Raw genomic sequence first — 23,913 nt, 5'->3', positions numbered from 1 at the left:
ATTTTTGCACCTGGCCCCCTCTGACTTGGCATGGAGGAATGGAGAGGGGAGGCCCATGCTGTTGGGAGCCGGGGGGCTCTTGAGTTTGAGGAGAAGGGGTCCTGAGGTTAGCTTACTGACCCCTCTTGTCTGAGTACCCAGCCCTTGGGGTAATGGACGTGCATGAGTGTCGTGGTCCAGGCTGGCTTCTCTGGGAAGCCTGGAAGGAGGTCCAAATACAAAATCGGACTCAGTGGTGGGTGTCTGGTGTCTGGGGAGAATAGGGACAGCAGAGGCTCTCTGTGACTTCAAGTCCCCGGGGGAGGGATCTCCCCTAGGTGGAGGATTTCTGGCCCCATTGGGGTAGAGACCTGCATCTCCTCAGGGTTCTCAAAGGTGGGGTTGCCAGTAGCTCAGCTTTTCTGATGGGGGGCTGAGGGAGCTCTGGGGACCCATTGTTTCAGCCCCAAGGAGCTTTGGTTTCTGGGATGATGTATGCCTTTTCCAGGTCTCTGCAGGGGCCCAGTGGGCAGAGTGACATGGGGTTTAGGGCCTGCTTCCTGCTGTCCTTTCTCGCCGTCCTCCGTCCTGGGCCTTCCCAACCTGCCTTGCTTTCTCATTTCCTCTTGGGCTCCAGCCACTGAGCTATTGATTTCCTGAGCTGCCCATTCAGAGCCTGAAAAATTGAAATAGATTTTCTGTGGTGCCACGGAGGTTACAGCTGGGCTCCTAGCCCCATCTGTGTGTGATACGGCTGGAGGAGGGCCCGGGGCAAGGCCACCTGCCACCAGGGCCCCATCTCCCCTGCTCAGCGCAGTGGGAGAGGCTGCTGAGGGGTCGTTCCTCCCCAGGTGGCTAATTGTCCTGTAGCCAGCTCTACAAAATAGCCTCAAGCCCGCTGGCCAGGGGGCTGGTGTCTGCGGTGGGTGATTGGCACAGGTGGGGCTGTCGTGAGTGGTGCCAGCGCTGCCTGGGCCTGGGGATGACCTGGAGGCTGGCGGCTGGGGAAGGGGCTTCTTGCCCTCCAGGGCCCAGGTTTGGACCACAAGGGGGGTGGGTGTGCCCTTGGTGGCCCTGCTGGCCATGGGGGCCCACGGCTTCATTGGGAACAGCTCCTTTTTGAGGCGAGGGGACAGGGCAGGGCTGTTCCCAAGATGGCTGGCATTTCTGCCGTTCATGGAACAGGGCAGCGGTGGCCAGAGCAGAGACAGAGTGGGGGTTATTTTCTGCCTCCCCCTTACTTGCCGTGTCATTTTTACGCAAGGACATCCCTGCTTGGCCTTCTCATTTGGAAAGGGGTGGCGGCAGAACAACCCTTCCCTTATGGAGCCCCTGAGGGCTGACTGAAATCATGGCACTGCGTGAGTGAGCGCGGCGGGCGTGGATTATCCACTGTCACTTTTCAGGGCCCGGAGTGAGGAAGAAGATCAAAGGCTCCAAGGATGCCAAGAAAAAGGGCAAGGGGAGGAAGGTAGCCGGGCTCAAGTTCCGCTTTGGAGGAATCAGCAACAAGAGGAAGAAAGCCTCCTCGGTGAGCGTGTGTGTGAGTGTGCGAGAAGGTGGACTGGAATGTGTGTGAGTGTGAATGGGAGTGTGGATTTGTGAGCATGAGTGTATGAGCATGTAAATGTACGAGTGGACTGGAATGTGAACACGAGTGTGTATTTGTGAGCACGAGCGTGTGTGTGTGTAAGTGCGAGCAGACTGGAATGTGTGTCAGGACGAGTGTGTGTGAATGAGAGCACGGTGTATTTGTGAACATGAGCGTATGAGTGTGTAAATGTGTGAGTGGACTAGAATGTGTGTGAGCATGAGTGTGTGTGAATGGGAGTGCATGCATCTGTGAGCACGAGAGTGTGAGTGTGTAAACGTGTGAGTGGACTGCACGTGAACACGAGTGTGTATTTGTGAGCACAAGCGTGTGAGTGTGTAAATGTGTGAGTGGACTGGAATGTGTGTGAGCATGTGAGCAGCCTTCAGATGCGTTCTGCATGTGTGTGACTGTGCGTGTGCACATGTGTGCCCCGCAAAGGCAGGGTGACTGGAATGCAGGGCTTTCAGTCCACGCTCCTGAATCAGGACTCTGGGCGGAGCGCAACCCTGTCTACCCTGCTGGGCTGGGGGCTCAGTTCTGGCTCTGCTCCATCTGGGGAGCAGGTGGGAGAGTCAGCTGGCCCTTAAGAGTCCTGATGGGGCCTGCATGCCCGGGTTTGCTGGGAGCCCAGACCCCAGGAAGGTGGCATGTCTGCAGGATCAGGTGGGCTGGGGCTCTGACCTTCCCTTGCTCTTCCAGGGCCAGCTCTGGCACTAGGTTCAGACTGACCCTAAGCCCCCGTCTGAGCCTCTGGGCCCTCCCTTCTCTATTGGGGGGGAGCATTCATGACCTCCCCCACCCTCACAGGGCACCTGTTTCCCACACCTCGCCCCATCTCTGTAGAGGGACAGAGTTGGAAGCCATTTCTGTGTCCCTTGGTAGAGGCAAATGACAGGACTTGAGTTGAGCTGCTCTAGAGGGGAGCGTGGAGCAGCAGGTGTGACCCAGCCTGGGGCTGGTGCTCTAGCTCAGCTCAGCGAATATTGGTTGAGCATTTCCATGTGCTAGGCTCTCGGCTCAGCCCCGGTGGCCTCTGCTCTGGAGGTGTTCACGGTCTGGAGCGTGTTTGGGAGATACGCTGGGAGAGAGCTAATGACAGGCAGATGGGACAGACCAGACCTGGTACGCAGGCTGTGCAACAGGTCCAGTTAAGGAGAGATCTGGGAAGGCTCCTTGGAGGAGGTATCCTTAGGGCTTTCCCTTGAGGGAGGTGTAGGAGTTTGGCAGGGTGGAGAGCAGGGCCTGGGGGAGAGAGATGGAAAATGTGAGTTGTGTCTGAGGGCTAGAGGGCAGGGCTTGGGGAAGGTGGTAGGATATCCGGCTAGACTGGTGGGTGGGGCCTTTGGGGTTTCTAGCCAGGTGGAGATGAGATGAACCACAGAGAACACTGCCTCTGGAGCCCTTCCCATCCTCTGCCCAGGCCAGTGAGGCCCTTGGGATGAACCCCCAGGGTAGGCTCTAGGCTCACCAGCCCCCACCCCCCTGCAGAGCGAGGAGGATGAGCGGGAGGAGTCCGACTTCGACAGCGCCAGCATCCACAGCTCCTCCGTGCGCTCTGAGGGCTCCACAGCCCTCGGGAAGAAGAGCAAGAGGCGGCGCAAGAGGAAGAGGAGTAGGACTTCCCTGGGGTCCACGGCTGTCCTGGTAGAAGGGGTGGGGTGCAGAGCCCCTCTTGGTTAGCAGGGGAGGGCGTCCTGATGCCTCAGCCGTTCCTGGCCTCGGCCAGGCGGTTCACCTGTGTTTCCTCACCTCGCTGGTCTCTGTGGTCAGGGGAGGGGTCTTGTCCCACTGAGGCTAAATTAGGGACTTTCGGTGTAGCCCCCTCGGGCATTTGCACTAGCAAAGGGGGCACTGGAGAAGGAAGTGCTTCTTAACCTCCTGTGAAATCCACCCTCTACCCACATCCCTTCCCTCTCAGCCCCCCACCCATCCTCTTCCCTCCCTCCCTCCCTCCCTCCCTTTTATCCACCTTCCCACCATCTCGCCACCCCTTTACTGCCTCAGCCTTTCTTCAGACATTTCTTCACCCATCCATCCACCATCCATTCACCCAGCATCTATTAAACACCTACGTGTACCAGTCCAGCCAGGGGTGGCGATTGGTTGGGCATTGGGAGTGGGGACCAGGCCCCCCACAGCCGCCTCCGCTCCTCCGCAGTTGACGATGGCGATGGCTACGAGACGGACCACCAGGACTACTGCGAGGTGTGCCAGCAGGGCGGGGAGATCATCTTGTGTGACACCTGCCCGCGCGCCTACCACCTCGTCTGCCTTGACCCAGAGCTGGAGAAGGCTCCCGAGGGCAAGTGGAGCTGTCCGCACTGTGTAAGCCCGTGGCAGAGGCTCCGGGGCGGGGGCGCGGCCGGTGCCTGGCTCCGGGATAGCGCAGCCGGTGGGGAGGTGTAGAATGGGGAGAGGCGCGCGCGCGGGAGGGAGGGAGTCGCATCGTGCTGGAGGGCGGCCCCGGCCCAAGGTGCCTCCACCTGGATTCTCCCCTCCAGGAGAAGGAGGGGATCCAGTGGGAGCCAAAGGACGACGACGACGAGGAGGAGGAGGGCGGCTGCGAGGAGGAGGAGGACGACCACATGGAGTTCTGCCGCGTGTGCAAGGACGGCGGCGAACTGCTCTGCTGCGACGCGTGCCCCTCCTCCTACCACCTGCACTGCCTCAACCCGCCGCTGCCCGAGATCCCAAACGGTGAATGGCTCTGCCCGCGCTGTACTGTGAGTGTTACGCCCGCCCCGAGCCGCCCGCGCCGCCCCGCCCAGGCCCCTCCCCCGGCAATGCGCTGCCCCGCCCACCGAGGCCACGCTCCCACCAGGCCCTGCCAGCAAAAGGCCTCGCTTCCTCGGGCCCGGGCCACGCCCACCCCCAAGCCCTGCCCGCGATGCTCCAGGCCCTGCCCCGCCGGCGCCGGCCCGTCCACCAAAGGCTCCGCCTCTGTAGGGCCAGGCCACGCCCACCACAAAGCCTTGCTCACAGAGGGCCGGTGTCTGCCGGCCCAGGCCTACCCGCGAGGTTCCGGGCCCACTTGCCAAGGCCCCGCCCCTTATAGGGCCCGCCCTGCCGGCCACCAGCAAAGACCCGAGTCCCCGCCCACCACGGTCCCCTCGCCCACCCTCGAGTCCCACCCCCTGCCTCACTAAGACCCTCTCTGCGTCTCCACCCCCTTGAGACCCACACGCAGTTTTTCCTGAGCCCTAAGGAAGAAACAGGTGGTGGTGGTGACCCTACCACCACCCACACAGCCGCCGTTCGTTGGGCATTCTTTTACCGATTTCCGATTTCTGAGTTTCTGAGTACAGGCCTTTGTTATTCCCATTTTAGATGACAAAACTGAGGCTCGGGGAGGTAAAGTGACTTGTTTCAAGCCATACAACAGCAGAACTGCCCACTCAGACCCTCCCCGGACCTGGCTCCTGTCCCAGGGCTGGGGGTGGTGAGAGCGCAGGAGGCAGGGAGAGGAGAGCGCCTCCCTCCCACCCCCAGTCGCTGTATGCGTTTGAAGGGCCCCATGCTCCCAGTTGTCCCCCAGGCCCACTCCCAGTGTTGGATTCCCGACCCTCTGGATCCTGGGCTGTGCTGTGGCCAGCCCCAGTTCCCCTGTGTGCATCTGGGCTTCTGGTACGTGTGCGTGTGTGTGCGTGTGCGTGCATGTGCACACACCACTGTTGCCCATCTCCTGTGTGCGCAGCCTGTGTGGGCTCCTGAGGACTGGGCAGTATTGCGGAGTCATGGTGGTGCTGACCTGGGGAGCAGGGCAGCTTGTTGGAGAGAGCCTTGCGACAGCCTGATGTCCCCGGAACCCCAGGGTGGGGCCCTTTGGCTAAGCCCTGAACTTGGGGACCCTCCTCTGTCCACAGTGCCCCCCGCTGAAGGGCAAAGTCCAGCGGATCCTACACTGGAGGTGGACGGAGCCCCCCGCCCCCTTCATGGTGGGGCTGCCGGGGCCCGACGTGGAGCCTGGGGTCCCCCCACCCAAGCCCCTGGAGGGCATTCCGGAGAGAGAGTTCTTTGTCAAGTGGGCTGGGCTCTCCTACTGGCACTGCTCCTGGGTGAAGGAGCTACAGGTGAGGCCCCCCAGTGCCCGGCAGGTATGGCTGTGCTAAGACTCCTGTCCTGAAAGGTGCTGCTGGCACCGAGGGCGGGGCGTTGTTGGGAGGCGGGGAGGGGGAGGCCGAAGGCGAGGTGGTCATGCCTAGGACCCAGGCTGGGGGAGCCGGGCCCCGTCGGCCTCCCGTAACCTCTGCCGCTGTGCAAGCAGCTGGAGCTATACCACACGGTGATGTATCGCAACTACCAAAGAAAGAACGACATGGACGAGCCGCCGCCCTTTGACTACGGCTCTGGCGATGAGGATGGCAAGAGCGAGAAAAGGAAGAACAAGGACCCTCTCTATGCCAAGATGGAGGAGCGTTTCTACCGCTACGGCATCAAGCCCGAGTGGATGATGATCCACCGCATCCTGAACCACAGGTAGGTGCCTGGGGAGTGGCCGCAGCCAGGGCGCTGCAGCTCCTGTGCTCTGTGGACCGGGCACGGAACTGCGCATGCGTGCAGTGGGGGCGGGAAGAAGAGACGGAGGGCCCCCGCTGCCGGCGATTTGACTGTCCAGCTGGAGGGCGTCATGTGTTCGCGCTCATGGCGGGAGCACAGTTCCAAAGTCAGATGTGTAAAGGGACAGCTTGATGAACAGCCTGGGACACTTGCACAGGGTGGGACCATCAGTGGCCAGGAGGCTTTGCTCCGGGGCTTCTGCCAGAGCTTGTGCCCGATACCTGCGGGAGGGTCCTGGGGACTAAGGTGGCCTGAGTGTGGGGGTGTATACACATTTGATCCTTCTTTATAACACCCGCTAACACTCCTGAGCAGTATCTACGCCGACAGGTAGACGTTTGTTTCTACCTCTTTTATGGATGTGCAAACAGGCGCCGCGAGCTTGAGCAGCCTTCAGTAAGAGGCGGGCAGGAGTGCCTGGAAAAGCTGCCGCCCTCTGCCTGTCCCCAGCCCTCACCGAGAACAACTCTTTTATTTTTTGAAGATTTTGTTTATTTATTTATTTATTTATTTATTTGAGAGAGAGAGAGGGCACGAGTGGGGGAGGGGGAAGAGGGAGAGGCAGACTCCCCGCTGAGCGTGGAGCCCGACACACGTGGGACACACACGGGGTTCTCGGGACTGGATCCCAGGACCCTGAGATCATGATCCCAGCTGAAGTCAGAGGCTTAACCCACTGAGCCAACCAGGTGCCCCCGAGAACAACTCTTGAAAAGAGGGTTAGATCCTATGCAAACTTGAGCCCCCCCACTGAACTGACCCACAGTTTTTTTTTTTACCTTTATTAAATTGCATTTTAAAAACATACATGGCAATCTTCCTACCTGCCTCTAAGGCAGGGCAGGTGAATTTTCCCCATATTTATGACCCCAAGTCTGAGTAATGACTAATTATTTCTTTAAAAAAACCCAACTATCAGTTTCCATGGTGATGGGGGGTTTGTCTTTCTCTTAATGGTCCCCAGGCTAGCTGTAACCACAGACATTTTGGGGAGCCATGGCCCCCCTGACCCCCTGTGCTCCCCAAGCTTGGTTGCCCACTCAGCTCAGGGTGGGTGGGAGGCTTCGAGGACCCTCCCAGCTGAAGCCGAAGTGCAAGGTGCTTCTGCGGAGCGGCCCTTCCATGCTGCTAGCTGCTCACCTAGTCCCCGTGTCCCCTGGGGTCTCCGCAAGAGGTCGTCCCACCTGCACGTGTGGGTGTCTGTCCTAATTTACTTTGCAGAGATGGGACCAGGATGGGCATGGCTCTGGTCCTTTGAAATTTTTAAGTTAAAATACAAAAGCCTGAGGTCAGGGGAGACTCTGTCCAACTCAGAATTGCAGAATTCCGGTGCCCAGACCCCCTGCCGGATGGGATTCATCACCGTGACGGAGGATGGAAATGTTACTGGCTCTTTGCTCATCTGTGAGCGTGGCCTCTCACCTGTCCCTCTCCGGCTCTGTCACTCCCCCTGTGCCCTCATCCTTCGCACTAGCTCCCCAGGGCCTGTGGGAGTGGGGGGTTTTGCATCCTGTGAAGTGTCCTCCCGGACCCCCCTCAACCAGCCCCTGGCCCAGTGGCCTGCCCCTCCCCCACCCCCCGTGCGCTGTGTTGCAGCTTCGACAAGAAGGGGGACGTGCACTACCTGATCAAGTGGAAAGACCTGCCCTATGACCAGTGCACCTGGGAGATCGACGACATCGACATCCCCTACTACGACAACCTGAAGCAGGCCTACTGGGGCCACAGGTGCGCGGGCTGCGGGGCTGTCCCCATGCTGCCGCCTCCTGCTGGCCTGAGCTTCGCTCATCTGCCTCCCCCGCTCTTTCCCAGGGAGCTGATGCTGGGTGAGGATGCCCGGCTGCCCAAGAGGCTGGTCAAGAAGGGCAAGAAGCTGAAGGACGATAAACAGGAGAAGCCACCAGACACACCCATTGTGGATGTGAGCGGGGGCAGGGGGGTGGGGGGGTTGCCGGGTCCTGCCACCCCAGGCTTGGCTGTGGAGGATGGCGTGTCCTGCGGGAGCAGTGTTCCGTCCACTTCAGCCGAGCAGCTGATGGGACAAGGTGATGCAGACCCAGGCCCTCCCCACCGGGGAGAGCTCACCCCTGGGGCCTGGGTACCCCAGCCTGATGCAGAGGGGCAGTCCCGGGGGACGGAGGCCTTGGCCTCCTATGAGCTCGGACTGTGGGTTACTGTGCACAAACTGGGGAGCACAGCCTCTGCTCAGGGTACAAAATACACCCCCCAACTCACCCCACCCGCAGCTGTGAGCCCATCGGGGTGTGGAAGGTCGATCTTCATTCATTTAGCAAACTTCTCTGGAGTGTCTGCCAGCTGTCGGAACAAGGACTCTGGCCCCATTTCAAGAAGTGTCCATCTCCCCTGGACCCATAGTGGCTACACGTAGAACATGGGGGTTCAGCCTGGAACTGGGGGATGCCAGGGAAGAGCAAATGGGCGTGGAACATCTGGAGGACTTCATGGGAGAGGCAGCCTCGAGCTGCAGGATAAAGGAGACAGAGGGTGATGTTTAGGTTCAAGGGGAGGGAGCACCTCAGGCATGCACCAAACAAACGTTGACCGAGTGTCCACCGTGTCCCTGGTACCATGTGGGGCTCAGAGGAGGCAGTGGTGAACAGGACGAGTATGGTGACCACAACCTGGGCTCAAAGTCAGAGAATGCAACCATCAGGAAACGACCCCGTTGGAAATGTACAGGGCTGCCCCAGGAGGACACGGGAACACCTAAGCCAGACTGGGAGTCAGGGAGGGCTTCCTGAAGGAAGAGGTGTTCCAGCCAAGATCTGAAGGATGAATAAGTTGGTAGGGATGAGAGGAGTGAGAATAGTATTTCAGGCTGAAGGAACAGTGTGTGCCATGCCCTGGGGGTGGGCTTCTGTGCCCAGGACTCAGGGGGTATCTGAACCTCTGTGTCTTCTGCAGCCCACGGTCAAGTTTGACAAGCAGCCTTGGTACATTGACTCCACGGGCGGCACGCTGCACCCGTACCAGCTGGAGGGCCTCAACTGGCTGCGCTTCTCCTGGGCCCAGGGCACAGACACCATCCTGGCTGACGAGATGGGTCTGGGCAAGACTGTGCAGACCATCGTCTTCCTTTACTCCCTGTACAAGGAGGTGCGTGGGCCAGGGCAGGGGTCCCGGGAGGGGTGACCAGCACCGGCCGTGGGCAGGCAGCCTCACTGCTTCTGTCTGCCTCTGTCTCCAGGGGCACTCCAAGGGGCCCTACCTGGTCAGTGCGCCCCTGTCCACCATCATCAACTGGGAGCGTGAGTTTGAGATGTGGGCCCCCGACTTCTATGTGGTCACCTACACGGGGGACAAGGAGAGCCGCTCCGTGATCCGGGAGAATGAGTTTTCTTTTGAGGACAATGCCATTCGGAGTGGGAAGAAGGTGTTCCGCATGAAGGTGAGTGCCCCTCATCCCAGGGGGGATGGCGGAAAGGCTCCCGGTCTGCCCTGGGGGCCACAAAGGCCCCGTGGCCGGCCAAGGGCTTCTCTCCCGGCAGCATTACCAGCTGTGTCAGTGTCCTGGGGCTGCTGTAAAAAGTACCACAAACCAGAGGGCTGAAAACAGCAGAGGCTTACTTTCTCCTGGTTCTGGAGGCTAGAAATCTGAAATCAAGGTGTTGGCAGGGCCACGCTCCCTCTGAAGGCACTGGGGGGGCTCCGTCCTGCCTCCTCTGGCTTCTGGTGGCTGGTGGCGTTCCTTGGCTCACAGCTGTGTCGCTCCCATCTCTGGCTCCGGGCACATGGCTGCTCCCCTTTGTAGCAATCAGTGTGTCTTGCAAAGATACCACTCGTCTTGGATTCAGGACCCACCCTGATCCACATGATGTCATGGCCACTGACGATCCCTGCAAAGCCCATCGCTCCTAGAGGAGTCACATCCCGAGATGCTGGGTGGACATGGGTTTGGGGGTGACACAGCTCAACCTAGTACCCTGGCTGTGTGACCTCTCTGTGCCTCAGATTCTTCTCAGCAAACTGAGCTGACAGACCCCCCCGCCCCGCCGAGTTGTGGCGGGCTCACTGAGCCAGGCAGGGTCTCTCAGTCTGGCCTGTGTCCGCGGGTCACCGGGGGTCTTGCCGAAAGGCAGGTTCCGATCCAGCGGCTCTGGGGTGGGGCCTGACACTCTGCATTTGTGACGATGTCTCAGGACATGGGGATGCCTCTGGTCCCCAGACTGCATTTGAGGAACACTCAGGACCACACGTGGCACATGGTAGGCCCTCAACTCATCTTAGCACTTAGGTTAGCTGTGGTGCTGGGGAGGGGCTGGCAATCACCTCTCAGGAGCCCGGGGGGTTTTACCCCAGCTTGCTCCGCACCTTGGAACAGCTGTGGCCCCAGGGGTACCCGGTAACTATTTGTTGAATGAGTGGACTCAGTGACCCCAGAGGGGTCAGACATTGGGCCTGTGGGCAGTTAGTCACAGAAAACCTCTCCTGAGCTCACGCTGGGGTCCTGTGAGGTGCTGGGCACGCTGAAGACTCCTCTGTTTTATTTTTACAAATTGTGGTAAAATAGGGGCGCCTGGGTGGCTCAGTCCGTTAAGCATCCGACTCTTGTTTTTTGCTCCTGTCTGATCTCAGGGTCTTGAGATCGAGCCCCGAATCGGGCTCTGCACTCAGCTTGGGGGAGTGGGGGGCGTCTGCTTGGGTTTCTCTCCCTCTCCCCACTGCGTGCTCTCTCCCTCTCTCTCTAAAATAAATAAGTAAATCTTTAAAAAAATAAAAATAAAAAATTGTGGTAGAAGAAACATAAAATTGATCGTCGTAACCATTTTGAAGTGGGAAGTTCAAGGGCATTAAGTACGTTCACTTTTTCGGGCGACCGTCGCCATCCTCCGCCTCCAGAGCTTTGCCATCTTGCAAAACCAAACTTGGTCCCCAGCAAGCAGTGACTCTGTCCCCCTGCCCAGTGCCCCACACCCACCCTGCTCTCTCCCTCTGTGATTTCGATAACTCTCAGCACCTCGTTCAAGTGGAATGGGACAGTATGCTTTTTTGTGACCGGTTCCCTCCCTGAGCATGATGTCGTCAGTCTCATCCCCACGGTAACACGGGGTCCGAATGTCTCCCTTCTTAAGGCCAAATAACGTCCCCCTGTGTGAAAAGACTGCTTTCGAAATCTGTATTCATTCATCTGTCCTCAGACGCTTGGGCCGTTTCCACATTTTGGCTCTTGTGAAAGTGCTATAAACGTGGGTGTGCCAACATTGTTCAAATCCCTGCTTCTGCTCCTTTGGGGCCTTTTGGGTCTATACCCGGAAGAGGCAGTGTTGGGTCCTGGGGGGACTCCGTGTGTCATTTTGTGACCAAAAGCCTGTGCTCTTCGGATTCTCGCGGCATTCCTCACGTAGACAGGATTGAGCCGTTTTTACCAGAAGGGAGACTGAGCCTCGGAAGGTTGTTTAACTTGACTGAGGTCTAGCTCGAGAGGACAGGGCCACGTGCAAACCCAGAGACGGCCCTCTGCCCCTCTCTGGTCCCTTCCCACAGGGACGCTGGTTGCGGGGAGAGCCAGGCTTGGTTTGGCCAGGACGGGCTACCTCCTTTGTGGGGCCCAGTGAAGAGCAAAGATGTGGGGCCCCTGGTTCAAGGGCAGGAAACAGCTTTTCCCATTTTTCTGTGGTCCCTCTCCCTCCGTGGTGGTGGTTTTTATTGGTTATTTAATGTCATGTTCCCTCAGCACGGGGCTGCTCTCGGGGTGAATGCCCCTCATGCCCGGGCCTGGCCCCCATGAGGCCGTGAGGTGTCGGTGTTTGCTGGGCCGGGGCAGGGCAGCTGGGGGCTCCACCGTCCCACAGGCCTCCTCTTACAAAACACAAATTCAACGATATAATTACGATGAATTTCAAGTCGGCAGCTGCAGAGTGTTTAACCCTGAGCGTGGGGACCACTTCTCTGTTCGAATCCTCACTCTGCCATCCATTGGCCATGGGGACCCGGGGGAACTTACAGCCTGAGACCCTGCGAGCTGTAAACGGGGACAGGGATGGCGTAGCGGGAGTGGCCGGTGAGGATGAGCGCCCCGTGAGGAGCTCAGCGCAGGCTTGCCCCCACGGCTGCCCGTCCGTGGTGGTGCCGTGCTCTGGGCCTCAGCGGACCCCTCTGCCCTTCCTCTTGGTCCCAGGGCCTCCCTGGGCTCTTGGGGGTCCTGTCCACCCCTCCTCCACGCTATCTGCTCCCCTCCCAGATGCTCCTCTCCCCCTCCAGAAAGAAGTGCAGATCAAATTTCACGTCCTGCTCACCTCCTACGAGCTCATCACCATCGACCAGGCCATCCTGGGCTCCATCGAGTGGGCCTGCCTAGTGGTGGACGAGGCCCACCGGCTCAAAAACAACCAGTCCAAGGTAGGCGGTGCCGGCTGCTGGGCCCGGAGCTGCCCGGGGGGCTGGCTGGCCGCTGCCCGCTCCTCCTGACGGGCCTCCTCCCCCGCAAAGTTCTTTAGGGTCTTGAACAGCTACAAGATCGATTACAAGCTGCTGCTGACGGGGACCCCCCTTCAGAACAACCTGGAGGAGCTGTTCCACCTTCTCAACTTCTTGACGCCAGAGAGGTTCAAGTGAGTCAGTTGGCGCGGCAGGGGTGAGGGCAGGCGGGCAGCGAGGGGAGAAGCGTCAGGGTCTGAGGCCGGCGCTGGGACTGCTCGCTGGAACTCAGCTTCCTCATCAGTAAAACGGAGTGTTAGCAACGCCAGCCTCAAGCGACCCGTGCGGGAGGGGCCGTGGTGCTGCACGTGCACAGTGCTCAGGGGACATCGGCTGCCCGGACACGGCAACTGTTCCTTGGCTCTGCCCCAGGAGAACCCCGGGGGTCCTCTGGGGCTCCTGTCCTTGCCCCCGTGCCCTGGCTTGTTCCTTCCTCTCCATGGAAACCCAAGCGGCCGCACGAGTGACAGTGATGGGGGGGTGGTGGTGGTGGATATGGGGGCAAACACGGAGCCCCGGCCAGTGGGAGTCCAGTCCTGGGGTCTCCTTCCCCGGCCTCCTTGTCTTCACCTACCCCATTTTCTGGCTCAGAATGGGGGGTTCAGGGTGGACAGTGCTGACTTTGGAATGGGAGATATAGATTGGAGGGCAGGCTGGACCGTACAACCTTGGGCTCCCGTCAGCCTCAGTTTTCTTTCCTGTAATATGGTTAAGAGTTCCAGAAGACTTCGTGCCCAAGATAGCTTTGAGGAGAGGAAGGTATCCTATGTGGGTGAGAGAGCTGTTCTGGGATGTTGGGGGTGGGGGCGTGGGCTCAGATGGATACCTAGGGCAGGGCTAAGGCCCCAGGCCCACCAGCCAACTGACATGCCCGGTGACCCTCTAGTTCCCCCAATCCCAATCCTGGCTCCGTCTGCAGGGGGCTTTGGCCTGCTTCCGTCCCCTGCTCCTGGCTCTCATCCTAGTTCTTTCTTGCAGCAATCTGGAGGGCTTCCTGGAGGAGTTTGCTGATATCTCCAAGGAAGACCAGATCAAGAAGCTACATGACCTGCTGGGGCCACACATGCTGAGGCGGCTCAAGGCTGATGTATTCAAGAACATGCCGGCCAAGACCGAGCTGATCGTTCGTGTGGAGCTGAGCCAGATGCAGAAGTGAGTGGACGCTCCACCCGTTGGGGGCCTACCACAGAGCAGTGTGCCTCATGTCCCCTGGGCTTGTCTTCTCCCAGAAGGTCTGACGTACTCTTCCTGCAATGCTTCCTGGGTGGTGGGAAGGCTCTCCGGCCCCACCGAGGCCTTGACTCACCTTTTGCACACACTTCCTTCTTTGACCTGCTCAGTGGCCAGGCTTGGGGCTGCCTGAGTCTTTGCAATGTCCCCAGTAACTTGGCGGGTGACTCCAGGGCTGCAGCTTCACCTCGCGGGTCTCCCCTGGTCTCTCTGTGAATGGTGCTGGACCAGCAGCCCCTGGCCTCCCTGCAGAGCAGAGAGTGTGCTCTCAGAGGCCGCGGTGGCCCTGGCGTCCAGCCTGCCTTTCCTCCTTCCCCTGCTGCAGGAAGTATTACAAGTTCATCCTCACGCGGAACTTCGAGGCGCTCAACTCCAAGGGGGGTGGGAACCAGGTGTCGCTGCTCAACATCATGATGGATCTGAAGAAGTGTTGCAACCACCCCTACCTCTTCCCCGTGGCTGCCGTGGTAGGTCCCCGTGCTTGCCCCGTGGCCACTGTAGTAGCTACCCGCGACCACCACGTCAGGGTGTGAGGCTGCCGTCGTGGGTTCCCTTTGCCCACCGTGGGGAGTGTGCATGGCTGCCACATGCCCCTGGCTGCAGTGGCAGGGGCTCAGCCCTCAGCCCTCCCCGAGTATGAGGACTTAGAGGTGATGTGGGTCCCCATTATGCCGGTTTCTGCAAACCTACCTCCATCTACTGCTCAGGCACGCCCTCTCCCTCCTCTGGCCCCTCCTTGTGAGCATAAAGTAGTGGGGGGCAGTGGGGCCTCCGCAGCAGGGGACCCCGGGCTCATCTGGTTGCACTCAGTCACCAAGGGAGTCAGGGAGGCTGAGTGGGGCCCCAGGTGATTGTGATGTGCAGGCCTGGGTGAGAGACGACCCCGGGTCGGACACCAGCTCCGGGCCTGTGGTCTCAGGAAAGCCAATGGTCCTTCTCTGAGCCTCAGCTTTCTCCTCGCTCAAACGGGACAGCAGCGTCCGCGTGAGGGGGTAAGAACCAGAGCCGGAGGTGCTCGTGAAGTGGGTCCTCACAGAGAGCCTGGCGTGCTCTTGCCACCGCCCACCCTACTATTCTGGTTCTCACCGAAACCAAGCGCAGGGGATGCGTCCTCCCCCGGAACAGCAGAGCGAGGCCTGGGGGGCCGTGCTGTGGGTGATCTGCACTTGAGGCTCTCACCACTCGGGCACGGCAGGGGCCTTTGGATGGACGTCCTGCCGGGCTGGGGTGCAGGGCTGGCTGGCCAGGATGCGCCCTCGGGTGACCCCGGAGACCAGGCATCATTCCTTCTGGGAAGGCTGGCTTAGCTTAGGACTCTGTCACCCGCCTGGTGGCTGAGGATGTCCCCGGTGTCTTGGTGGAGCGCCAGCAGGGGGAGACGGAGGGCGGGCCGGCCTGTCTGCGCTGCGCCTGGGACCGCTGTGCCGGGAAGGGGCCGGTGAGATGCGTGGCCCCTTCTGCCTCTACCGAGCCTGGCCTGACCCGGGCTCGGGCTTTGTGCTCAGTCCATCACTGGGCCTCTGCCCCACCCCTGCGGGCCTCGCTGGTGCAGAGCCAGAGAGCAGAAGGGAAGCCCCCAGCGCCCCAACTCGCGCTATGTCCACAGGAGGCCCCCGTCTTGCCCAACGGCTCCTACGACGGCAGCTCCCTGGTCAAGTCTTCAGGCAAGCTCATGCTGCTGCAGAAGATGCTGAAGAAACTGCGGGACGAAGGCCACCGTGTGCTCATCTTCTCCCAGGTGAGCGGGCCCCGGGGGCTGGCTGACCTCCCTGCCTCCCCAGCCTCCACGCTGCACCCTGCGGAGGGCACCGCCGCTAGCTGGGCGCACAACCCGCAGGCAGCCCGCAAGGCCTGGTGCTGTTCCTGTGGGGACTGCCTGTCGAAAGTCACTCCTCTGTGCCCAGGCCTGACACGGCCAAGGGAAACTGGCCGGGTGCCAAGCTCTTGGCACGCAGGGCACCTTGGCTGTAAAGGCCAGTGTCTTCCTCACCACTTGCCCCTTCTGGCCTGCTCCTGAAGCTGCGGAGCCGGTTTTGGTGTCCTGGCTGGCATGACAGCCCTTGCCCTTCACCCCTGCAGCCTGACTTCCCACAGAGGGGTCCGGGGCGGGCTCGGGGGGAGCCCGCCCGGGGGCAGCGCCAGGAGGCCTTCTCCAGCACTCGCAGCATTGCCTCTTGGGTGGTCAGAGGCATGCTGTGCAGCCTTGGGGGTCAGCTGGTCTGTGTCCTCGTTCCTTCATCCCTCTGGTTGCATCTGTCCACCGTCAGGCTCTATGCTAGGCACGGGGCCAGTCCCTATCCTTGAGACACTCGCAGTCCAGTGTGGGAGACAGAGGTAAAGACACAGTTACTTGGCTCTGGGGGCATCTCTGTGATGGAAGTCACAGCAGTGTTCCTGTGGGGGCCTGGTGGTAAAATGCTTCCGTGTGGTGAGACCGAGCCCGGCCCCTTGCTCAAAGCTACAAAGTAGGATGTGTCTGCTCTGTGTGCTGAAGCCGACTGGTAACAGCTGCTCCCGCCTGCAGCCCCTGATCCCATCATGGGCCTGCAGGAGGCCGAGGGATTTGGGGAAAGCTGACCAAGCCTGGGACTGTGGACTGGCCTGGAGACTGGATCCACACTTTCCCCCAACCCCCTGCCGACATAAGACAGGATTCTGGGCTGAGGCCTCGAGGGACCAAGTAGAAGGAACTGCACAACTCCTAGAAGTGTGCACAGAGGGAAAGTTCCAGAGACAGAGCCCTCCCATCCAAAATGAGCCGAAAAACCCCACCGCCAGAACTCATGACAAAAAGACATTCCACAAAACAGTAGGTCAGAATCCGAATGAAGGGAATAATAGAACAGGCTGAAAAAGACTTGAGACAAACATGTTCAGGACCCTCAAAATTAATGGAGTAACACCTGTCAATCAAGAAGAAATCAGTTAAGCACAAGCAGGAAGGAATGAAACAAGAAGAATCGGATACGAAAAGGATCTGCCTGCAATTGAAATGAGACATTACAAAAGATTGGATTAACTCTCGACCCTGGTGAAGACACTGCTGATGAATGGACCCAGCAGCCCTGAGGGATCGTCCCAGAATGCAGCAGAGAGAGAGGAGCTTAGAAATGAGAAATCGCCTGGAGGACCCCTTGGGAAGAAGTAGAGAAAACGGTGATGGAAGCTGGACTCCGTGAGAGCTCGCAGACCCGGGGAAAGACGTGAGCGAGGTCTCAGATCTGGAATGCACTCTGGAGCACAGAGCGAGATATAGAAGTATAAACACTTCAGAACCAGTACCTACAAGGAACGATGAGCAGACTGTCCTCGGACTTCTCGTCAGCGACAGTGGGGGGCAGGGGACAAGTGCAAATCTCCAGCACCCTGTGGGAGCAGATTGTTTTATATCCAGCTGAACTATCTCTCAGGAACGAAGGGAGGCACACAGCGGTAGGGGAGCCCCGAAGGGACTGCCTTCCTCTTCTTATAAGCAGCGGTGAAATCAGGGAAGACCTCACAGAAGAGGTGCTGTTTGAGTTTCCTAAGCAGGAAGGGGGTGGGCATTACAGGAGAGTCCAAGTAATTTGGGGTGGCTGGGGGGTATGACGGAAGCTTTGAGAAATGAAGCCTGGGCGGACTGGGCCGGGCGCCGAGTCCTGCCAGCTTGGAGTGCCAGGGCGAGGAGCTGGGACTTCTGTGGGGTGAGAGCAGGGAAGCTCATGCTCAGAGCTGTGTTTTAGGCAGAGGGCTGTGGGGCTGGCGTGGGGGATGCTGTGGCTCTGGGGGTTGAGGTTGGAGGCTGCACTGTTCTCCAGAGAGCCCCGTGTCAGGTCTGCCTGGGCCCACCTGTCTCCCCACTCAGCAGGCTGCTCTGTCTTCCCCCATGTGCCCATGGCCCCATGGGGTTCCTTGCTCCGTGGCAGCCCCTCAGGCATCCCATGTCCCCTGCAGATGACCAAGATGCTGGACCTTCTGGAAGACTTCCTGGAGTATGAGGGCTACAAGTATGAGCGGATTGATGGTGGCATCACTGGGGGCCTCCGACAAGAGGCGATCGACAGATTCAACGGTACCCCTGCCTCACCCAGGGGTTCTTGATGGGGACCCCATGTCTGCTTTTTCTCCCAGGCTGGGATCTTAGCCAGGCCCCCCAGGTGGCTGCTCAGAGTAGCTTCCCCTCAAGTGGCTGAAGAAAGCAGACCAGTCCTTAGGTCCTAACAGCTGCCCCTTAGTTTTAAATGCTAAAAGGAGTTAATTCCATGGACCTTCTGGGGGCCAGCTGGGGTGCCGAGGGGTCCAGGAGGTAACCTGTGCAGAACCGAGAACCAGACAAGGAGAAAGGCAGAGAGGGGGGAGAGTACCACCTCTGTTACTAAATGAAGCCGGCCCTGAGGGTCTGGCTGTCACCTGTGGGCTTCGGATACTGACGCCAGACCGACCAGCAGTTATGAGCAGTGCAGGACGGCCAGCCCGGGGCCCCACTGCCCAGATGCCCAAAGGAGTGGTTCCCGTTGTCCACTCGTGATGGAGGTAGAGCCAGTATGGAGTTTCCGGATCTAGACGGAAGTGGGAGTGGCCGAGGCACTGGGAGGACTGGGAACCTGTTTGCACTCTTGTGGGCGCACAGGGCAGTCCCAGGTTCCGTAGGAAGGGCCCAGAGGGGCCTGAGTACGAGCTGTCCTGTGACAGTGGGCACTGCCCAGCAGGGCGGCTGGGGCCCTGGAGCTGTGACCCTGAGTGCTCCCTGGCCACGCTGGTAGCATCATGGGCTAGGCAAAGCTGGGAGGGCACGAAGGACTGAGCCCTCCGGGGCCAACCCTTATTAGGGACTCTGCCCGTGTTTGCTGGCTATTTGTACTATGTTCTTTGTCCATCTGCGCTTTGAAAATCAACTTCCTTCTCACTCAGGGTCCCTCCTGTTGGGTCAGGGCTCAGAGCACAGCTGGGGGCTAAGTGGGGCTCGAGTGGGCTGCTCTGTGCCCACCCTGGGCCCCTGGCCGCCTCCAGCTTCCCTGAACACAGCTGGGGCTGTTGTTGTCCATGATGGGATCACAGTCCCCAGTACCCGTTCCCTCTTGTATCCTCTTCCGCCCTGCTCTCTGCTGTCCACCTGTCCCCTCCCTCCCCGCTCTGACCCCACCGGGCACCTGCCTCTCTTCCTCAGCCCCTGGGGCGCAGCAGTTCTGCTTTCTCCTCTCCACCCGGGCGGGGGGCCTGGGCATCAACCTGGCCACAGCAGACACCGTGATCATCTACGACTCGGACTGGAATCCACACAATGACATCCAGGTCTGCGGCCCTGACACCACAGCCCTCTCAGACAGCCCCTTGCCACCCCTGGTTCTGTGGGCTTTCCACCCCTCCCCCTCAGACTGCATCTCATGGGATCCCAGCCCCAAGAGGGGCCCCGGGCCGCGGGGAGTGGAGGCTTTGCCCTGCCCCTCCGGCTCCCTCATTGTACAAAAGAGGAATTGTCCAGAGAGGGCAGGACACACAGCACTGTGTGCCTGGTAACCCCTGGTCCATCCCATCACTCTTGGGACCAAGGCCATGGAAGGAGGCAGGAGGAGGGAGTCCTGGGACCCAGAGGGAGCCATTTGGAGAGGAAGCAAGGGAAAGAGAGTGGGGGGCCAAGCCTGTGGGAGAAGAGATGAAGGAGGGGGCAAAAGGGGCTGGTGAGGAAGGATGGAGAGCTGAAGGGGGGAGGGGTTGTGGGAGTAGAGACACACACACAGTTGTTGCCTGGCCACCCCACCTGGGGCAGGGATGGACACACGCGCACACACACACACACACACACACACACACACACACTCATGTCTCACGCACACGTGTGCAGCCATGAGCAGTCACCCGCGTAGGTAGCAGCACACTAGGGTCTCATCCTGCAGACGCCTAATGCACAGAGCCTCAGGCTTGTCCTCATACCACCCCAGACAGCTTCTGGGCCTTGCTGCCCTCCCGAGGTGGCCATGCAGTCCCATGCAGTCCCATCAGTGAGCGGCTCAGTCACCCCATCTCCCCAGGACTGCCATCAGAGCCCCACGTGGCTCTGACACGTCCAGTGCACTGGCTCCACTGCCCCTTGCACACATCGCTGCCCACCTGCCGTCATGTCCAGCTCCACGCACACAGGCGCCCAGGCCCACGCGAGACTACACATGGCTAGGAAGCCAGCACAGCTGCCCCGATGTGTGTGCATTTCCACGGGGTTACACAGCTCGTTCCATGCAGAGCATGCCCGTGAACATGTGTGCACACCCCCTTTCTCCATGGGGTGCCCGGCCCTGCACCCCCAGCCCTCGGCTGGGCCCCAAGCACTGAGCTGCAGCTTGCCCCCAGGCCTTCAGCCGCGCCCACCGCATCGGACAGAACAAGAAGGTGATGATCTACCGCTTCGTGACCCGGGCCTCGGTGGAGGAGCGCATCACGCAGGTGGCCAAGCGCAAGATGATGCTCACGCACCTAGTGGTGCGGCCCGGCCTCGGCTCCAAGTCCGGCTCCATGACCAAGCAGGAGCTGGACGACATCCTCAAGTTCGGCACAGAGGAGCTCTTCAAGGACGACGTGGAGGGTGGGCGTCCAGGGCGGCTGGGGGTGGGGGCTGTTCCAGACACCCATCCCAGGGCCTGCGCCGGCCCACGGCCTCTCTCCTCTGCTCCCTGTCTCCGGCCAGGGTGGGTAGGGCCAGGGCGGCCTCTCTGGGTGCTGCCCCCCAGTCCTGCAGCCCCTCTGACTCTGTCCTACAGGCATGATGTCTCAGGGCCAGAGGCCTGTCACACCCATCCCTGATGTCCAGTCCTCCAAAGGGGGAGCCCTGGCTGCCAGTGCCAAGAAGAAGCATGGCAGCACCCCGCCAGGTAGGAGCTAACTCAGCCCAGCTCCCAGCGCCTCCTGTGCTTCCAGTGGCTGTTCCTGGAGAGGAAGCATTTCTCCCCACCCCGCCCTGCCCCTTCTGCATTTTGTCGTGCTCTCCTGCCCGTCCCCACCGGCCACTCGCTAGGGTAGCCGCGGACTGTCGGGTGGGCAGGCAGTGGGGCTGTTATGGTGCAGGTTCCGCTTTCTGGTCATCGTGCTCCTCCGCTGCAGCCTCTGCTGGGGGGTGGGAAGGGCCAGAGTCAGAAGCCTGTCCCTGTGGGGTCCCCACGGTCGGACCTGGGCACCCCCATCTGTCCCCTCATTCTGCACCCTGCCTGCCCCAGGCGACAACAAGGACGTGGAGGACAGCAGTGTGATCCACTATGACGATGCGGCCATCTCCAAGCTGCTGGACAGAAACCAGGACGCCACGGACGACACGGAGCTGCAGAATATGAACGAGTACCTGAGCTCCTTCAAGGTGGCGCAGTACGTGGTGCGCGAGGAGGACGGCGTGGTAAGCCCGGGGCCCCGCCCCCGTCGCGGCCCCGCCCATCTCCGCCCAGCAAACTTTTATCTCCTGAGGGCCAGTCTGTGGGTCTTTCTTGAGTGGCCTCTCTGCTTTCTCCTCTACTCCCACCGTCCTCCAAGCCCTTCGTGCTAATTATCGTTCAGGAACCGGGGGGCCTCCTGAGGGCGGGGGTGGGGCTTACTCAATTCTGTACCCCAATACCTGGCACAAGGCCAGGAAATACTTGTGGAGTGTAGGAATTAATGAACGAACTGATGAATGAATGAATGAATGAATAACTGTGACAGGAGCAGGATGAAGACCATTTGGGGCTGGGGTGATCAAGGTGGCTTCCTGGAGTAGGCAGGCTTTCAGATTGATCCCTGAGTTCCTGGAGGGTGAGGTGTGGAGGCAGCAGGAGGCTCCCAGGGGCCTGTGTCTGCGGGTCCTGCCGTCATGGGCCCCCGTGCCTGTGTCTCCAGGAGGAGGTCGAGCGGGAGATCATCAAGCAGGAAGAGAACGTGGACCCCGACTACTGGGAGAAGCTGCTGCGACACCACTACGAGCAGCAGCAGGAGGACCTGGCCCGCAATCTGGGCAAGGGCAAGCGCGTCCGCAAGCAGGTCAACTACAACGACGCCTCCCAGGAGGACCAGGGTGCGTGGCCCCCGCAGGCAGAAAGCCCGCGGACGCCCGAGAGTAGGGAGTGTGGGGGCTAGTGTGCATGTGGGGGGTCTTCTTGGAGAAAGGGGGCTTGGAGCAGGTGTGGGCTGTTGGGTGTCGGGGAGAACTAGATAGATAGTGGTCCCGTGACTTCCTTGGGCAAGCCTCAGTTTCCCCATCTGTAAAAGAGGGAGGGTCATGGTACAATATCTTAGGATATAGTGCAGGGCTGGTGGGATTCAGTGAGCTCACAGGAAGTTCCCCTGGGGCTGTTTTCATTGTCTCTCTCCCCACTGGGCTGGGGTTTGGGGGGTTGTTGGGGCTCACTCTGTGCCTTTCCACGTGGCCCTTCACAGAGTGGCAGGACGAGCTCTCAGATAACCAGTCTGAATATTCCATCGGCTCCGAGGATGAGGACGAGGACTTTGAGGAAAGGCCCGAAGGGCAGAGTGAGTCTCAGGGCTGCTGACCCTGGGGTGGGGTCCAGACCTGTGTCAGGGGCTGATGGTCAGGCTGGGGTCCCCTGGGAGCATCAGGACAGTCATCCATCCTTTGGGGGATGTCCTGAGGGATCCTGCTGTCCTGGGGTGAGTTGGTGGGTAGGGTGGGGGGTCAGGACACCCCGGGCTCCAGTGAGGTGTTGTGGTGGGGCTACTTCCCAGGTGGACGGCGACAATCCAGGAGGCAGCTGAAGAGCGACAGGGACAAGCCCTTGCCACCTCTTCTTGCCCGTGTGGGTGGCAATATCGAGGTGGGACCCGCCTGCACACCCTTTCCCCAGCTCCCCTTCCCCCTCCTCAGAACAAAGAGCTCACCCCTGCTACACCTCTGGGGTATGGAGCAGGGGTGGAGGCAGGAGGGCGAGGGGCTTGCCCAGGGTCACAACTGTGTAGAGGTGGGGCCAGGACAGACCCTGGGTCTGGGCTCTGCCCTCTGGGTCCCGCCCAGCTGGAGGCCCCTGCCTTCTCTGTGCTCCTCCCTGCCTCTTCCCCTCCATATGCCTTTCTCCCCATCCCTGAATTTTCTGTGCCTTCACCCCGCTCCCTGCCCACCCAGGTGCTGGGCTTCAATGCCCGGCAGCGGAAGGCCTTTCTGAACGCCATCATGCGCTGGGGCATGCCCCCCCAGGACGCCTTCAACTCCCACTGGCTGGTGCGGGACCTTCGCGGGAAGAGTGAGAAGGAATTTAGGTAAAGGGGCTGAGGGGGTGGCCCAGGGTGTAGCTGCCCAATGCAGAGTGGGTGGGCTCCACGGGACGAGACTGCACGACGGGCATCATTTGTGCTCTCGGCCTGGGCTGCTTGTCTGGAGGATTCACTGTTGTCTGGCCTTCTGGTGGCTGGGGTCTAGGCCCGGGCAGGGCTCATTTGTAGAAAACATTGACCAGCCACCTCTGCTAGACCAGATCTGGGGCAAGGGCTGTCCTAGGGGTTCCCTTTCCAGGGGAGGCCCCCTCTGTCCTTTCCTGGGGGTCTGACCCAGCAGGCCTGGCTGGGAGGCAGGTGATGGATGATGGTTCCAGCCAGGGGGTTTGCTGGGGGTCCTGCCAGCCCTCTCAGAGGGTCCTCGCTGGCCCCCCACTCCCTGAGCCCCAGTCCCCCCCACCCCAGAGCCTATGTGTCCCTCTTCATGCGGCACCTGTGTGAGCCGGGGGCTGACGGCGCAGAGACCTTCGCGGACGGCGTGCCCCGGGAGGGCCTCTCGAGGCAGCACGTGCTCACTCGCATCGGGGTCATGTCACTAGTTAGGAAGAAGGTGGGTGAGTAAGCCTTGCCCGGGCCTTTCCTGGCGGCCCCCCATGGCCCTCGTGTGCCCCCTGGGGGTCAGCGGGCAGAGGGCAAGTGCCTGGCTCAGGACACTGAGTCAGGCTAGAGGGACCGCTCTGAACACCTGTCTGGGTGGGGGTGGGAAGGCTGGAGGTGGGGATGGCAGGTCACAGGGCAGAGGACACAGAGAGATGGGGTGGGGGTGGGGCCTGGCACGGCAGTTTGTGGTCAGAAGTGCATTTGGCTCGGCTAGCCTTGGGGGGAGGTGGCATTCATCCCAAGCCTGGGACACCCCCAGTCCCACTGGCTGCCCGAGGCCCTTAGGGCTGAGCTGA

General features: G+C 60.4%; 1 protein-coding gene across 1 annotated transcript in view; it reads left to right on the top strand.

Annotated features, from left to right (window-relative positions):
* The window catches only part of CHD5 (chromodomain helicase DNA binding protein 5), a 56,543-nt gene that overhangs the window by 18,540 nt on the left and 14,090 nt on the right, over positions 1–23,913 (top strand). The window contains exons 6-30 of the mRNA XM_048222049.2: positions 1,386–1,510; positions 3,062–3,185; positions 3,732–3,898; positions 4,075–4,296; positions 5,437–5,643; positions 5,838–6,049; positions 7,727–7,858; positions 7,943–8,051; positions 9,056–9,247; positions 9,339–9,539; positions 12,353–12,490; positions 12,581–12,702; positions 13,547–13,720; positions 14,124–14,265; positions 15,405–15,536; positions 17,732–17,849; positions 18,945–19,069; positions 20,123–20,354; positions 20,530–20,640; positions 20,983–21,155; positions 21,632–21,806; positions 22,169–22,261; positions 22,475–22,563; positions 22,869–23,002; positions 23,423–23,567. Of these exons, the coding sequence (XP_048078006.1) occupies positions 1,386–1,510; positions 3,062–3,185; positions 3,732–3,898; positions 4,075–4,296; positions 5,437–5,643; positions 5,838–6,049; positions 7,727–7,858; positions 7,943–8,051; positions 9,056–9,247; positions 9,339–9,539; positions 12,353–12,490; positions 12,581–12,702; positions 13,547–13,720; positions 14,124–14,265; positions 15,405–15,536; positions 17,732–17,849; positions 18,945–19,069; positions 20,123–20,354; positions 20,530–20,640; positions 20,983–21,155; positions 21,632–21,806; positions 22,169–22,261; positions 22,475–22,563; positions 22,869–23,002; positions 23,423–23,567 (3,794 nt within the window). The remainder of the gene's footprint in view (positions 1–1,385; positions 1,511–3,061; positions 3,186–3,731; positions 3,899–4,074; positions 4,297–5,436; positions 5,644–5,837; positions 6,050–7,726; positions 7,859–7,942; positions 8,052–9,055; positions 9,248–9,338; positions 9,540–12,352; positions 12,491–12,580; positions 12,703–13,546; positions 13,721–14,123; positions 14,266–15,404; positions 15,537–17,731; positions 17,850–18,944; positions 19,070–20,122; positions 20,355–20,529; positions 20,641–20,982; positions 21,156–21,631; positions 21,807–22,168; positions 22,262–22,474; positions 22,564–22,868; positions 23,003–23,422; positions 23,568–23,913) is intronic.

This window comes from Ursus arctos, unplaced genomic scaffold, assembly GCF_023065955.2.
Source record: "Ursus arctos isolate Adak ecotype North America unplaced genomic scaffold, UrsArc2.0 scaffold_32, whole genome shotgun sequence".
Lineage (NCBI taxonomy): Eukaryota > Metazoa > Chordata > Mammalia > Carnivora > Ursidae > Ursus > Ursus arctos.
The sequence above is the reverse complement of the archived record's forward strand: the minus strand, read 5'-3'. Positions and strand labels throughout refer to the sequence as shown.